Source organism: Erythranthe guttata, chromosome 14 (genome assembly GCF_056151865.1).
Source record: "Erythranthe guttata isolate IM_541 chromosome 14, IM_541, whole genome shotgun sequence".
NCBI classification, from domain to species: Eukaryota; Viridiplantae; Streptophyta; class Magnoliopsida; order Lamiales; family Phrymaceae; genus Erythranthe; species Erythranthe guttata.
Window position 1 is genome coordinate 5674159 of NC_142546.1, and position 14836 is coordinate 5688994.

The window sequence follows — 14836 nt, forward strand, 5'->3', positions numbered from 1 at the left end:
TCAATAATGGCTACCTAAGAGATTAGCTATATTCCTATGTTAATACCACAAAGGCTCTTCTACCACAGTTCTAATTATTAACCCGATCTTCCAATTCATGCGATTAACAATAACATAAAAGCACATAAGGTGGTCAAATTCATGCACTTAATAAAACAAGTAGAAAAAATAATGTGAAATTAAAACTTGCATAAAATCATAGAAAATGGTTCATAAATCCCACACAGGGTTCCAAATAAAATCCTAGAAATAAAGACTTAGCTACTCGTGATTCTTATGATAAAGAAAATAAAATAAGTAAATTAAATAAGAAAAACTATGCTTGAATCTTTGTTGATCTTCTTTACTCTTGAATTTGCGTAAAAAGATGGATGCCCAATTGTGTCCTTGGATTGGTATTATATAGGATGGAAAACTTGGAGAAGAAGGTGTTTCCTTGTGCAATTAAAATCTCTTTACTGTGCTTCCTCGTGATCTCGGATGGCCGTCCCGATTTTTGTACTAAAACTCGGACGACCGTCTCAAAACCAGAGAATGCTTCCGCTTCTCAGACGGCCGTCCCAGTTTTAAGTGTATTTCTCAGACGGCCGTCCCGGGCTATATTTCTTCAGCTTTTTGACTTCTACACTTTTGGCCCATAATTTCTCCAAAATTAAAGTTTTTACCCCATACTCTTTCAATTCTTTAATTTGTACCTAAAATACAATAAATCAACTTTTTAAGCACAAATTATCGTTAAAAGACACCAAAAGCTCCAATTAAAAGGTACGAGTAAGTGTAAAAATATACACTTAACACACCCCCAAACATGAACTTTTGTTTGTCCTCAAGTAAAATCTACTCATAAGCAAATAAATCAACTACTACATCTCATTACATAGATCAATGATCAACTTCATATTTTCAGAACTTGTAATTATAAAGATAATTCTTAGGCATTTGCAAGCTCAAAATTCAACAGCACTTAGTCACTCACCATTACCAAAAACCACAAATCATACAATTGCTTCAAGCATCCAATATTTGCAATTTAAAGATAGAAAGAATTTATACTTACATGCATATGTTTGACTTTAAATACTCACCAAATTATTCTACTTTGCTAATATCGAACATTGAGCAATTGGGATCATTGGGATTTTGTGGCTTTCAATTGTTAGGCTCTTTGGTTCGAGGTAGGAAATATGGGTATATGTGGCTATTCTTCTTGAATTGATGTGATTACGCCAAAATTTGAAAGATATGCGTTTGAAACAATGAATTCACCTCTAAGGACTTTAATAAACTCGATTCTTAAGAGTTCAAAAGTCTCCACTTTTGCTCTTAAGTCAATGGATTGAGCTTTCAAATCGATTCAACAACTATTCCTTACTTCTCCCTTCTAGTCTCTTCTTCTTCTTTTTTTTTTTTTTTTTTTTTTTGGTTTTTTTTTTTCTTTTTGTCTTTTTTTTTTGTAATATATGTATAGAATCATATATATTTGTCTCTCTTTTTTGTTTTTTTGTTTTTTTTTCCGAAGAAGAAGGACCTTATGAAAATTTTCGACCGAACTCCAAGAGTTAATTTTCAAGAATCTCCACTTTTCTACCTTATACACTTTGGATAAAAGAAAGAACACCTTTCCTCCGAGGCTCAAATCAAGGTTCTAATGATAATTTCGATAAAAAGGTCGGCTTGAAAGGCTCAAACGGTTCAAAGAAGGCTCAAATCATATCCCAAATCACTCACTACTCAATACTTTGTATCATAAATTTCCTAAGGTGAGTTTTAAAACCGAACATAGCATGATCTAGCACAAATTAATTCCAAATTTAAAATACAAAACATTCGACCAAAGCAATGCACAAAGTGTGATTCCTAGCAATAATTCGCTTCTAAGTTCCCTTGAATCGAAAGCTAAACAAACATCTAATCATTATCACACAAAACAAACAATCTCATTATCAAACATTGATCATCTCTCATCATCATCATAAATCATCGATGCATTCGACCCAAGCAATTTTTCTTTTATGTTCCGGAAAAAACGATAAAAGCAATAAAAATAAATAAAACCTAATACATGCAAACTAAAATAAATAAGCACAAAAAACATGTTTTTTTCATCCCCAAACTTAAAATTTTCGTTGCCCTCAACGAAATTAGCACAAAGTTTAAGGATAAAAAACACCCGATTTAGTCGGAATCGTTGTCTTCGGGGTGTGAGAATTTGTGGGAAAGAAATTTGATTTTTCTCTTGCGAAGATGCCCTCTCTGTCTCTCGGATGACCGTCCCGGTCGCAATTCCGACCTTACAAGTAAGAAATCAAATAAATTAATTAGAATGCATGCCTATGAAAATAAAAATAAAAACATAAAATTAAAGAAAAATATGAAAAACAGTAAAGCTCAGGTTACCTCCCGAGAAGCGCTAAGTTTTAAGTCTTAAGCCAGACTTTGCTTCTTAAAATTGTTATGTCCAATCCAAAACCTTGTAGATTGTGCATCCATCCATGAGCTCTTTCACTTCAATTGTAACAGATACAGGGATAGGATTGCAATATTTCAGGGTCCACTTTAGCTTGTAGTCTTTCTTGGTTGTAATCAATCGGTACGAAGCCAAGATGAGATGTTCATCACCCGCTCCCTCAAATCGGGTCGGTACACAAAAACCTCAAGTCCGCGTATATTCCCCACTTCAAACACATTCGTCTTCTCATCAACCTCTATTGATGCCTTCAAAGCTACGTCATGAACAACAGAAATATCCTCGATTTGAATATTTGCACTAACCACATCCATCTCCTTCTTCTCTTGTTCCGAGACATCTTTGGAGTTTAGCTCGATTGCATTCTCATCCTTAAGAGTCTTCGTAATTTCTTTTTCCTTCTCATCGACACTATTTTCTAGGTCTAAAGGATTTTTTTCACTACAAGTTTTAGACGGATTTTCTTTGTTGCAACCATTCTCGATATCGGCTGAAATATTTTCAAGAGAGCTCTGGAGCTTGAATTCTTCCAACTGTATCTCCAGTCTTCGGATAGATGCTTGAGTGGACTTCATAAAATCTTCAAGGATGGAGTTCAAATAACACTCCTGAACAGTGGGTTCTCGTGGCGTGTTGGTGTATGTGTTCCAATAACCGCCGTTGGTATTATCTATGAAATTATTCGCTTTTGGTGCATACCAGCATTGGTTAGTGTAATGATCTCCACCACATATTGAACAAAGTACCGGCATATCATAGGTATTTTAGAGGTATTCGCCAGACGGAAGCCATTCATATCCCGTTTGAGTTGCGCGAAAATTGTAGCCTAACATGTAACCAAAGAAAAAAAAATACTAAAAAAAATTAAAACGAAAAAAATAAAATAAAAATAAGGGTAAATTACACCGACACCCCTGAGGTATGCTTAAATAACTTTAAGGTCCCTGTGGTATCGATAATTACACTCACCCCCTTGAAACGTAGTTATAAACTCTAATGGGATAATGCATCGGATACTTATTACGATAGAGTTATAACGCTCTATTAGTTTTAGGAAGTGGTGGAGACAACAAAGAGTTATGGGTGATTTAAGACGTATTTGGGGAGCCATGTCACCACATAACTCCCCATAACTCTATGTTATCTCCACCACTAGCTAAAAGTAATAGTCCATTAGAACTCTATCGGAATAATGTATCCAATGCATTATCCCGTTAGAGTTTCTAACTACGTTTCAGGGGGTGAGTGTAATTATCAATACCATAGGGACCTTAAAATTATTTAAGCATACCTCAGGGGTGTGGGTGTAATTTACCCTAAAAATAAAAATAAAAATTAATTGGGGTGAATCGTGAAAATTGTTCAAATTTAGAGCTAGAATAAAATGAATAATTAAAATATTCCCCGGCAACGGGAGTCACAAGGTAAGTGTGTTCTTATCTCTATTGATCGAAAAATCTATTGATCATTCTTACTGTTATTCTTGAATTTTCAATCGAAATATAATCTTTAAACGCTTTTATTTTCCGATATCACGTAATGGTACGATCATTGAACTTTCTTTCAGATCATGTCGTAACTCATTATTCTTATATTTCACATCACTAAGTCATTTATGACTTATCCTCTACTTCATGCAAGCTTGAATGAAAAAGAGGATTTCCCGTCTGAGTAGCTGCCTTGTTTATATTTGTAAAATAGTTGTTCGATTAAGTTAAGAATAATCGTTGTCTTGTATTGTAAATATCAGCGTTTGAACTTATTTATGTTATAGTATTGTAATCTCATAAGCTAGAAGCTGATGTTATAACTGTTCGGAACCTTTGTACTTTACTTTGCTAGACGTAAGGTTATTGATAAATAAATCATACGTATTTTTTATCAGCTATAGATTGAATTATAATTATTCAAAAAAAAAAATAGTCTGATTCTTTCAATAGACTACTTTGACAAACGCTTCATAGAAGGCGGGCGTCCCAATTACTATTTAAGCTTTAAAAGTGGTTGGAGCCAATTGAGCTTACTGATATTAATTCTTCATCAAATTGGAGATGGTAGGGTTGGGACCCGCAAGGTTTGAGTTTGCATTGTCGCTGAGCTTGAATATCTCCAAACCATTCAGAAGAACATCCGCGTATTCTGCTTTGGTTTTGTCGGTTGGGTGAAGTGCCACCCGCAGCAGTTGAGAATCGTCGGTCTTGTTCTTGACTTGTACTACGTAATCCCTTATAGTGGGAGTTGCTATAGAACCCGTCCATGCGTACAAATCCACTTGGCTTGCGGCGATTTTATTGTTAATGAAAATGTCGAAAACTCTCTGATTTGGTTTAGTCATCTCGGAATCACACCAATGGAATCTGAGTAAGTACATGAAATTTGGATCTACGTGGAAGAGCCACGACAGATTGGAGTTCTTGTTTACGTCTACAAAAGGACCCATTGATCTATAAGTTGAGTATAGATCTAAGGGGGCAATGTAAGAGGGCAACCCTTTGTATCTGATTGTTGTGTTGGCTTGTACGGCCACTCCATCGGCTGCACCGTAAATGTATAGACTATCGTCATACCAACTTCGCATAAGTCCACCCGAATCATTTGTTGGGGCGATATATTGCCCGCCCACATTTAATCTGAACATGGTTTCCATGTTGTTGCTTTGTATTGGTATTGCAACAGCAGTGTCGAAATCGTCACCGGGTCCAATAGAACCGGCCAATGTTGGGTCGGTGTCGAATAAGGGTGGCATGGAAATAAGCTCAATGCCATTGATGAACGCGAAAGAGTTATCTGATGGTTTAAATGTGAGGTGAAGTGTCGGGAACTGTGATGGAGCCAAGTAATATTCCTTGATGAAATATGCCTGAGAGAGAGCTTTGGCGGCTAAATAAACGTTGAAATTACTCAACAATGTAACGCCGCCTGCGACAACCGAGAAGTAAGAATTGGAGATGTTGAAATTTGGGTAAGAAGAAGGGTAGAAATGGAGACGAAGTAGAGTTCGAGAGGTTGAATTTTGGAGAGGAAATTGATAGGTTGATTGGGATTGGAATATTCTGGCAGTCATATAAGGAATATCTGAAGGCAAAGAAGGGTCTTGAATTTCAGCCTTGACCGATGTGGATTTATCATCAACCCCTAAGTATGAGGTGTCGGGTTGCCATGTCGTACCGTCGTCGGATTCGTGTTTTACGTTGTTTGAAGAGCCACAACTAATTAAAATCAACAAACTTGGTCGTTTGTGGTTTTTAGCATAGATTGCATTTGAGAGAAGAAGAAAAATAGTTGCAAATGATACAAGAATGTGATTACGATCGCAGCGATTACTCGTTCTTCTCATGGCTACATGAATGAATGGATGGATGGATGAACGACTGAAGAAACAAAACACACAAGAAAGTTGGCATGCATGAATAAAGAATACTGAGAAATTAAACAAAAGAAATAGAAAATAAGGTTGTCCGAACGGATGGAGATGAGTGAATCCCTCATATTTGAAATAAGTTGTTAGGCTATATGGTGACGTTACAAAATGAATGGCACTCGATGAGAAGAGGAACTAAACAAGTCTCATTCGGAAAATACATGTTTGTTATTTTCTCATCAATGGAGAAGTTATAGATATAATAATACACAAAATACAAAAATGATATAATACACAAACGTTATCTCTTCTTTCCTTGATCAAACGGTCGGTTGAAAGGCTATTATGATTTAATATAAACATCGACGAATCAAAATGAATAAAAAAAAGGGTAAATTACACCCACACCCCTGAGGTATACTTAAATAACTTTAAGGTCCCTGTGGTATCGATAATTACACTCACCCCCTTGAAACGTAGTTATAAACTCTAATGGTATAATGCATTGGATACGTTATTACGAGTTCTAACGGACTATTGGTTTCAGGAAGTGGTGAAGACAACAAAAGAGTTATGAGTGATTTAAGAAATATTGGGGGAGCCATGTCACCCCATAACTCCCCATAACTCTATATTATCTCCATAACTAGCTAAAAGTAATAGTCCATTAGAATCCTATCGGAATAATGTATCCAATGCATTATCTCGTTAGAGTTTTTAACTACCTTTCAGGTCGGTGGGTGTAATTATCGATACCACAGGGACCTTACAGTTATTTAAGCATACCTCAGGGGTGTGGGTGTAATTTACCCTAAAAATTTTTTTTCTAATTTTCTCGGTACAAAGTGACTTATTTTCAACTCACCAGAGTGAATAAACATACAAATTTATGATTAAAAAACCAAAAACCTAGAAAAAACAATAATCTGTGATAATTTATTGCTTAAGTAACATAAAAATATAAAATAAAATTATAACCTGGCCGAAAAAAGTCATTCTAGTTCAGAACGGAGAATTCCCAAGAGATGGCAAAAAACAAAGATCAAAGTATAAAGTCAGATTTGGTGAGATTCTAACAAACACTAAATTAAGAAGAAAGTTGATTTTGTGACATTAGTTTTTGTTGGGTGGCCGTTCAAATAGCATTAATATTACTGATCTATATTACTGACCTTTGATCAAATGAATTACAAAGATTAATGAGCTTAAGGGGAAGGGGATTATGACTTAACAAATAAATTACAGAAATAATAATAATAATAATAATAATAATAATAATAATAATAATAATAATAATAATAATAATAATAATAATAATAATAATAATAATAATAATAATAATAATAATAATAATAATAATAATAATAATAATAATAATAATAATAATAATAATAATAATAATAATAATAATAATAATAATAATAATAATAATAATAATAATAATAATAATAATAATAATAATAATAATAATAATAATAATAATAATAATAATAATAATAATAATAATAATAATAATAATAATAATAATAATAATAATAATAATAATAATAATAATAATAATAATAATAATAATAATAATAATAATAATAATAATAATAATAATAATAATAATAATAATAATAATAATAATAATAATAATAATAATAATAATAATAATAATAATAATAATAATAATAATAATAATAATAATAATAATAATAATAATAATAATAATAATAATAATAATAATAATAATAATAATAATAATAATAATAATAATAATAATAATAATAATAATAATAATAATAATAATAATAATAATAATAATAATAATAATAATAATAATAATAATAATAATAATAATAATAATAATAATAATAATAATAATAATAATAATAATAATAATAATAATAATAATAATAATAATAATAATAATAATAATAATAATAATAATAATAATAATAATAATAATAATAATAATAATAATAATAATAATAATAATAATAATAATAATAATAATAATAATAATAATAATAATAATAATAATAATAATAATAATAATAATAATAATAATAATAATAATAATAATAATAATAATAATAATAATAATAATAATAATAATAATAATAATAATAATAATAATAATAATAATAATAATAATAATAATAATAATAATAATAATAATAATAATAATAATAATAATAATAATAATAATAATAATAATAATAATAATAATAATAATAATAATAATAATAATAATAATAATAATAATAATAATAATAATAATAATAATAATAATAATAATAATAATAATAATAATAATAATAATAATAATAATAATAATAATAATAATAATAATAATAATAATAATAATAATAATAATAATAATAATAATAATAATAATAATAATAATAATAATAATAATAATAATAATAATAATAATAATAATAATAATAATAATAATAATAATAATAATAATAATAATAATAATAATAATAATAATAATAATAATAATAATAATAATAATAATAATAATAATAATAATAATAATAATAATAATAATAATAATAATAATAAAGCAAGAACTAATCTGGGGCAGATTTGTATATCTGCCCATTTTCAGCTCCAGTGGAGAAGGTGACACAACAACGGCTCATTCCTCGTTTCCCGTGTCCACGTCCGGAGTCCAGTCGGCGGCAGCCAGCACACTCCTGGTGTCAAGCTCACAGATCCACGCCCAGCAGTCAGAACTTCATCCGAGTGCTCAGATCTCAGCCTCACTCCGACTGTAGTCTCAATCCAACCAAAACCCCAACGAATCGAACTCACACACACAGTGTTTCCCCAGATCTGTTACTCTCACTCACAGAGGTCACGAAACCACTCACCACAGAGAGGTTTAAGACAAGAAGGTAGAAGATGGGAAGATTTCGTTGTCTGCAGCAAGAAAGGCAAGAGAATCGAACCGAATCTCCGACCGCCATGGAATCCGGCACCGAATCTCCGACCGCCATGGAATCCGGCGAAAGATTCGGCCGCCGAGAAGAGAGAGAAGAGAGGAGGTGCAGTTGTTAGGGTTAGGGTTTGAGGATTAGAGAGAGTGGGGTGATATATATATGGCATGGATGGCTGAGATCGAGACTTATCAATCAACGGTCCAGATTGAATCTGCTTGGGCTTTAAGTGAGCTGATGGGTCGACACCAAGGAAATGGGCTGCATAAAGTGGATTAGCAATTTTGCGCCAAATAAACATTTGGGCCCCTTTTATGTAACAGTTTGTATTGTATGAATAATCGCCTGTGTGGTGAAAAACAAAAGTTAGCAAAAGTAGTAGGTTAAGAAAAAGAATGGAGAACATGATAACGATAACAGAATTCAAATAAAAAAAAATTAAAATTTAGGGTAAATTACACACACCCCCCTAAGGTAAGCTTAAATAACTGTAAGGTCCCTGTGGTATCGATAATTACACTCAGCCCCCTGAAACGTAGTCAGAAACTCTAATGGGATAATGAATTGGATTCGTTATTCCGATAGGGTTCTAACGGACTATTGGTTTCAGAAAGTGGTGGAGACAACAAAGAGCTATGGGTGATTTAAGAAATGTTCGGGAATGTTCGGGGAGCCATGTTACCCCATAGCTCTTTCTTGTCTTCACCACTTTCTGAAACCAATAGTCCGTTAGAACCCTATCGGAATAACGTATCCAATTCATTATCCCATTAGAGTTTCTGACTACGTTTCAGGGGGCTAAGTGTAATTATCGATACCACATGGACCTTACAGTTATTTAAACTTACCTCAGGGGGTGTGTGTAACTTACCATGGAATCCGGCGAAAGATTCGGCCGCCGAGAAGAGAGAGAAGAGAGGAGGTGCAGTTGTTAGGGTTAGGGTTTGAGGATTAGAGAGAGTGGGGTGATATATATATGGCATGGATGGCTGTGATCGAGACTTATCAATCAACGGTCCAGATTGAATCTGTTTGGGCTTTAAGTGAGCTGATGGGTCGACACCAAGGAAATGGGCTGCATAAAGTGGATTAGCAATTTTGCGCCAAATAAACATTTGGGCCCCTTTTATGTAACAGTTTGTATTGTATGAATAATCGCCTGTGTGGTGAAAAACAAAAGTTAGCAAAAGTAGTAGGTTAAGAAAAAGAATGGAGAACATGACAACGATAACAGAATTCAAATAAAAAAAATATTAAAATTTATAATAACATAAGATAAATATATATCACAAAAGAACATATTACACAGTAAGAAGTATAAAGAACATGTGCACATAAATATCATTGCATACACTACAATCAAACTATCCACTATATATATGCTAATAAGAAGATTCTATTCATATAGAATAAGAAATTATATGTTCTCGATATACATTCATCAGTCATCATTGACTTTATATTCACAAAATCGACACCTACAACATAACTAATATCATCAATAAAAAAGAAATTAAACTAAATACTCAGTAATTAAAACATTAATTCATGAAAATAAATGCTTAAGAAGGCAATGCAACTATTTCCGAGGTGGGAGAACAAGAAGAAAATAATTGTTGGCAGAGCTAGTTAACCACGGTGGTCAATCAATGATTGCAGGTTGATACCCTAATTATATAATATATTTAAAAACCTAGACATAATAATAATATTTATTAAATTGTAAAAACACACACACATATACATATATATATATATATATATATATATATATATATATATATATATATATATATATATATATATATATATATATATATATATATATATATATATAAACAGTTGATACAAATTGGCTCGGGGGTATGTTGTTGTATACGGTTTTTGGCTTTGATTTTTTTTAGGGGTGAAAATCAGAATGAAATTTCCGAATTCGGCTAATTCTACTCCGAAAATATCCAAATTTGGAACTGTATTTTTCATTCCGATTTTCGAAGTTCCGATTTCTGATTCTTCCGAATTTATTTGGAATGGGATGGAATTTGAATGGTATATAAAACTATCGACATTTCCGATTTCCGATCCGATTTTAGTTTTGAATATTTCTATGGTTTTTCAAAATATATAATATACTTTTATTATATATGTCGTAATCCCATAATAACTTATGTTAAATTTATATGAAAAACATAAATACTGAAGGGTGAACTAATTAGAACCTTAGAAAATATTAATTGGTATCCGAAACTTTATATTGCATTTTTCCTTATAAGATTATCTATGTTTCAATTTGTTGGTCCACATGTTTGTCTTTATTTATTGCATTTTGTCGAACTCTTTGGATTTTCTTGCATTTCCTTGCAAAAATTTAAAAAAAATATAGAAAAAGATTGTGAAATTTTCCATTATATATGAATTTGGAACAAGAGATTAAAACTAATGTAATTTATGACATTTCCAAAATCCCGCCTCCGATCAGAATGAATTTTTGTGTTCAGATTTTTTTGGAACGGAAGTTGGAACCCATTTTTTACATTCGAAAATATTTGGAAATTTTCCTAAAAAGTCATTTCCGATCTATTCCGTCCGATTTTCACCCGTAGTTGTATTTGCTTTATTTGTAATTAAGGATAAGTTAGTCATTTCACGTAAGTCAACAGCCAAATCTGATAAAAGTGGTTGTGTGCTTTGAAAAATATAATATAGTAGGTAATTTTCTAATTCTTTTGACAAGAGGACTTTTTCGTCAATATAATATTACACAGGGGTTTATGTGCAATCAATTCACATATCTATATTTGCTAGTAACTAGGTGAGATGTGTTAAAATATATGTTAGTGTATAATATTTATGTATGTGTGGAGCAGTGTGTTACTGCAGACAAATTGTAATTCGAAGTCGACCTTATTTTTATTATGCATAGATTTTTACTGACAGACATAGTGAAACGAAGTGATAACTTTTCATGGATCGATTAAATGGATTTGAGGTAGCGGTTTTGATTTTAAAGTTTTTAAAACTTGTGAATGTGCGTATGATTTATGGTGTTTGTTTATTCACTCGAGTCGATATTTTGTCACTAAAAATTATTTATTTCAAAGTGTTGGTTATGAATATTGTGTTCTGATAAAGCGAAGTGGTGTGAACTTGTTGCTTATGTGTGTGTTATGTGCACATTGATTATCTTGTTAGCTTCAGTCAGTTATACAGTTGGATAAATTTGGATTTCAAATGAGTAGGTTATGATTTTTTCTTTATGGGCTAAACAGTTCTTACACGAGTTTTTCATCATATGTTAAAACCTCAATTTACTAGTCTGATCAAACCGGTTCTAATTGTATATTAATTCAAAATCGATCTTCTTATTAATTATTAAAGTTTCTTCCGATGCATATCAGTGCCGACAATACTGTATGTTTTTAATTATAACTCGAAATATGTTCGACCTTTTGTAGAACTGTTTTTACATCAAAATTTGACACTCAGTTTAGAGTGGTGTATTAAATTTTCAGATTCTTCTGACAAGTGGTTTGAGAGAAATATATTTTTGAAGTTGAAACATCGAAATTGTCCGATCTTCTAAAGTTATTTATCTTTTTCTTAAACTTATTTATTATTAATCATGTCTCGAAATTTCGGGGCGTGACAATTAATATACATATAATTGGTGATCTCTACTTTGATTTACAATGAGAGAGATGTCTATATTGAGTCAAATGAACCCTAGTGCATTGGGTAGAGACGCTAATAATTAATAGGTGGAAATTAATTAACGAAAGGAATTCGCATTGCTGAAATATGAGATTATTAATAAGGAAAGAAATGGCAGGCCCAAAGTGATTGGAGGAAGTGAACGAGACAACACCATCTCGTATTAAAAACGGCAAAAAAAAAGCGAAAATAAATAAAAAGGGCGGGGAAAGGGGCATCGACATATGTATATATGTCATATATGTTAGTGCTATAAAAAGTGCACTAATACATTCTTTTCATGAGTTATTGTTTAATGATTTGAGAGTATTTTTTTAGGTTTTTCTTCGTATTTTGAAGTATTAGGATTTTATTCGTTTGTGTTTGCATTTGCATCATATTTAGTGGTTTGAGGTCTTTTTCATGCATCTTATTAGATGTGGAAGCGAGCACGAAGAAGATGAAGGAAGTCGAGCAAGAAGTGTGAACATAAAGACCTTATTACGCATGTCCTATACTAGGCGCGCTCGCGAGAAAAGAAGTTGCCACGCTGAAATAGTGTCAGGCGTGCTCGCGAGAAAAGAAGTTGCCTTCTGATTCGTCACTCTCCTCGTCTTCATCGTCATGCAACTCATTTCCGCTAAGATCTTGTTCTTCATAATGGCCACTTAGTAATGAACGTTCCAAATCTGTCTATTCGATGAGGGTGCCTATCACTTGTTCGCTGATGATATCTACGAGCAAGTTTTTCTATAAAAGTTTTCAAGCTCCATTTTATGAATCTTAGAAATGCGGCTGGGTGTATTGGTTCCACAAGATTGAGTCGTTCACACATCCAGAATTGTCACGTTATTTTAAAAAAATAGCGGTTATGATAAGTAATTAAAACTGATATTTATACGAGTACAGTTAAGGGATCTGACATGATAAGTAATTAAACAACTATGTAATTAAACAAGTATTACGAAAAAACATTTGCATTATTCGACTCACCGTATTACTTCATGACACTTTATTATTTCGCCCTGGGCCTCAAAATATGCCGGACCGGCCCTTTTTGTATTCTCTTTTCTGAAATAAATTATACTTCTTAATCATTATAGAGAAAGAAATTAATCACAGTTGGACATGATTATTTTCACATAAAATTAACTATTGAAGAACAGTTTAATTAAACATCTATTATAAAACCAGCATTTGCATTCTCTTTCCTTAAATATAAACTATTTTGTTGAATCAATATACACAGACAAATCAACCAATGTTAGACATAACTATTTCCCAAGAAAATAAAGTCAATACAAGCCCATCAAGGTGGTGCATCAACCTCATCTTTTGGGGCTTTCATGGAAGAATGTAATCATTTGGCCTTTTATTTTCAGCATTGTTCTTTTTTGCTTATTTAAAAAATCAGCTATGTCACATTCAACTATTTGAAAATCAGCTAATTCAAAAGCAACTATTTACAAAAAATGGTCTAATGTCTCATGTTTATACAGATAAATCAGCACAATCAACACAAAAAACCAAATATATATAGTGTAACTTCAACCTATTTGACTATATATCAAATAAAATCGACTATTTTGTTTTCTAAATAGCCTACATTTACAAACCGGTAAGCGATTTGTTTGGACAGGTTGTACATATATAAATGTCTAGTTATTCCACAAGAATAATAGATTAATTACCCGTGTCAGCTTGCTGAATGTCATTCATTAATTTTGTCATACGTTCTCCTGTACTGTTAAAAAAAAACACATTTGTAAATTGGGTGTTTGTGGGAGTGCAATATAGTCTATTATTGAATAGGGGACGTACTGCTCGCATATATCGTTTTGATTAAATAATGGCGGTGCGTTGTTGTGTACAACTTCAAGAATTTCGTCAATTTTGTAGTTTCGTCGACTGTTTTTTTTCTCTAGGGAACGTTGCCGAAGCAATCGTTTTCGGACATTCCGGTGATGGAGGAGAGGGTTTAGGAAGGAATGGTCGACTGTTTCGGTCCTAGATATCATCGTCGTTGTAGTCGTTTATGCGATTTAGGCTTTGCAGGTGGGAGTTTATGGAAAGATTGGGATGCTAATTTTTGGGGATTTAATTAGACACGATTGTATGGATTTTCAATTTTCGGATTTTGTATTTATATTTTTTTTAGAGAAATATGGCTTCCAAAAGACTATTTTGAATCATTAAAAGAGTTAGTTTACTACTAATATTGGAAATGTGGTTGGATCTACTCTTATTAAAAAACATTAGAGGTGGTTTTCTCCCAACCAGTCATTAAAAGACATAATAAAAATTCTAGTCGGTCGACCCAAAGTAATTAGGCTAACCAAACATAAAATTAAACCTTACTGTTTAGTTAATCTTCGCAATCAAACC

At 31.7% G+C, this 14836-nt stretch overlaps 1 protein-coding gene across 1 annotated transcript; it reads right to left on the reverse strand.

Moving 5' to 3' along the window:
• Positions 1 to 4219: 4219 nt before the first annotated feature.
• Positions 4220 to 5876, reverse strand: LOC105956477 (receptor-like protein kinase ANXUR2). The gene has a single exon (XM_012980331.2). The coding sequence runs from the start codon at positions 5802 to 5804 to the stop codon at positions 4497 to 4499; it is 1308 nt and encodes a 435-aa protein (XP_012835785.2). The 5' UTR covers positions 5805 to 5876; the 3' UTR covers positions 4220 to 4496.
• Positions 5877 to 14836: the final 8960 nt, after the last annotated feature.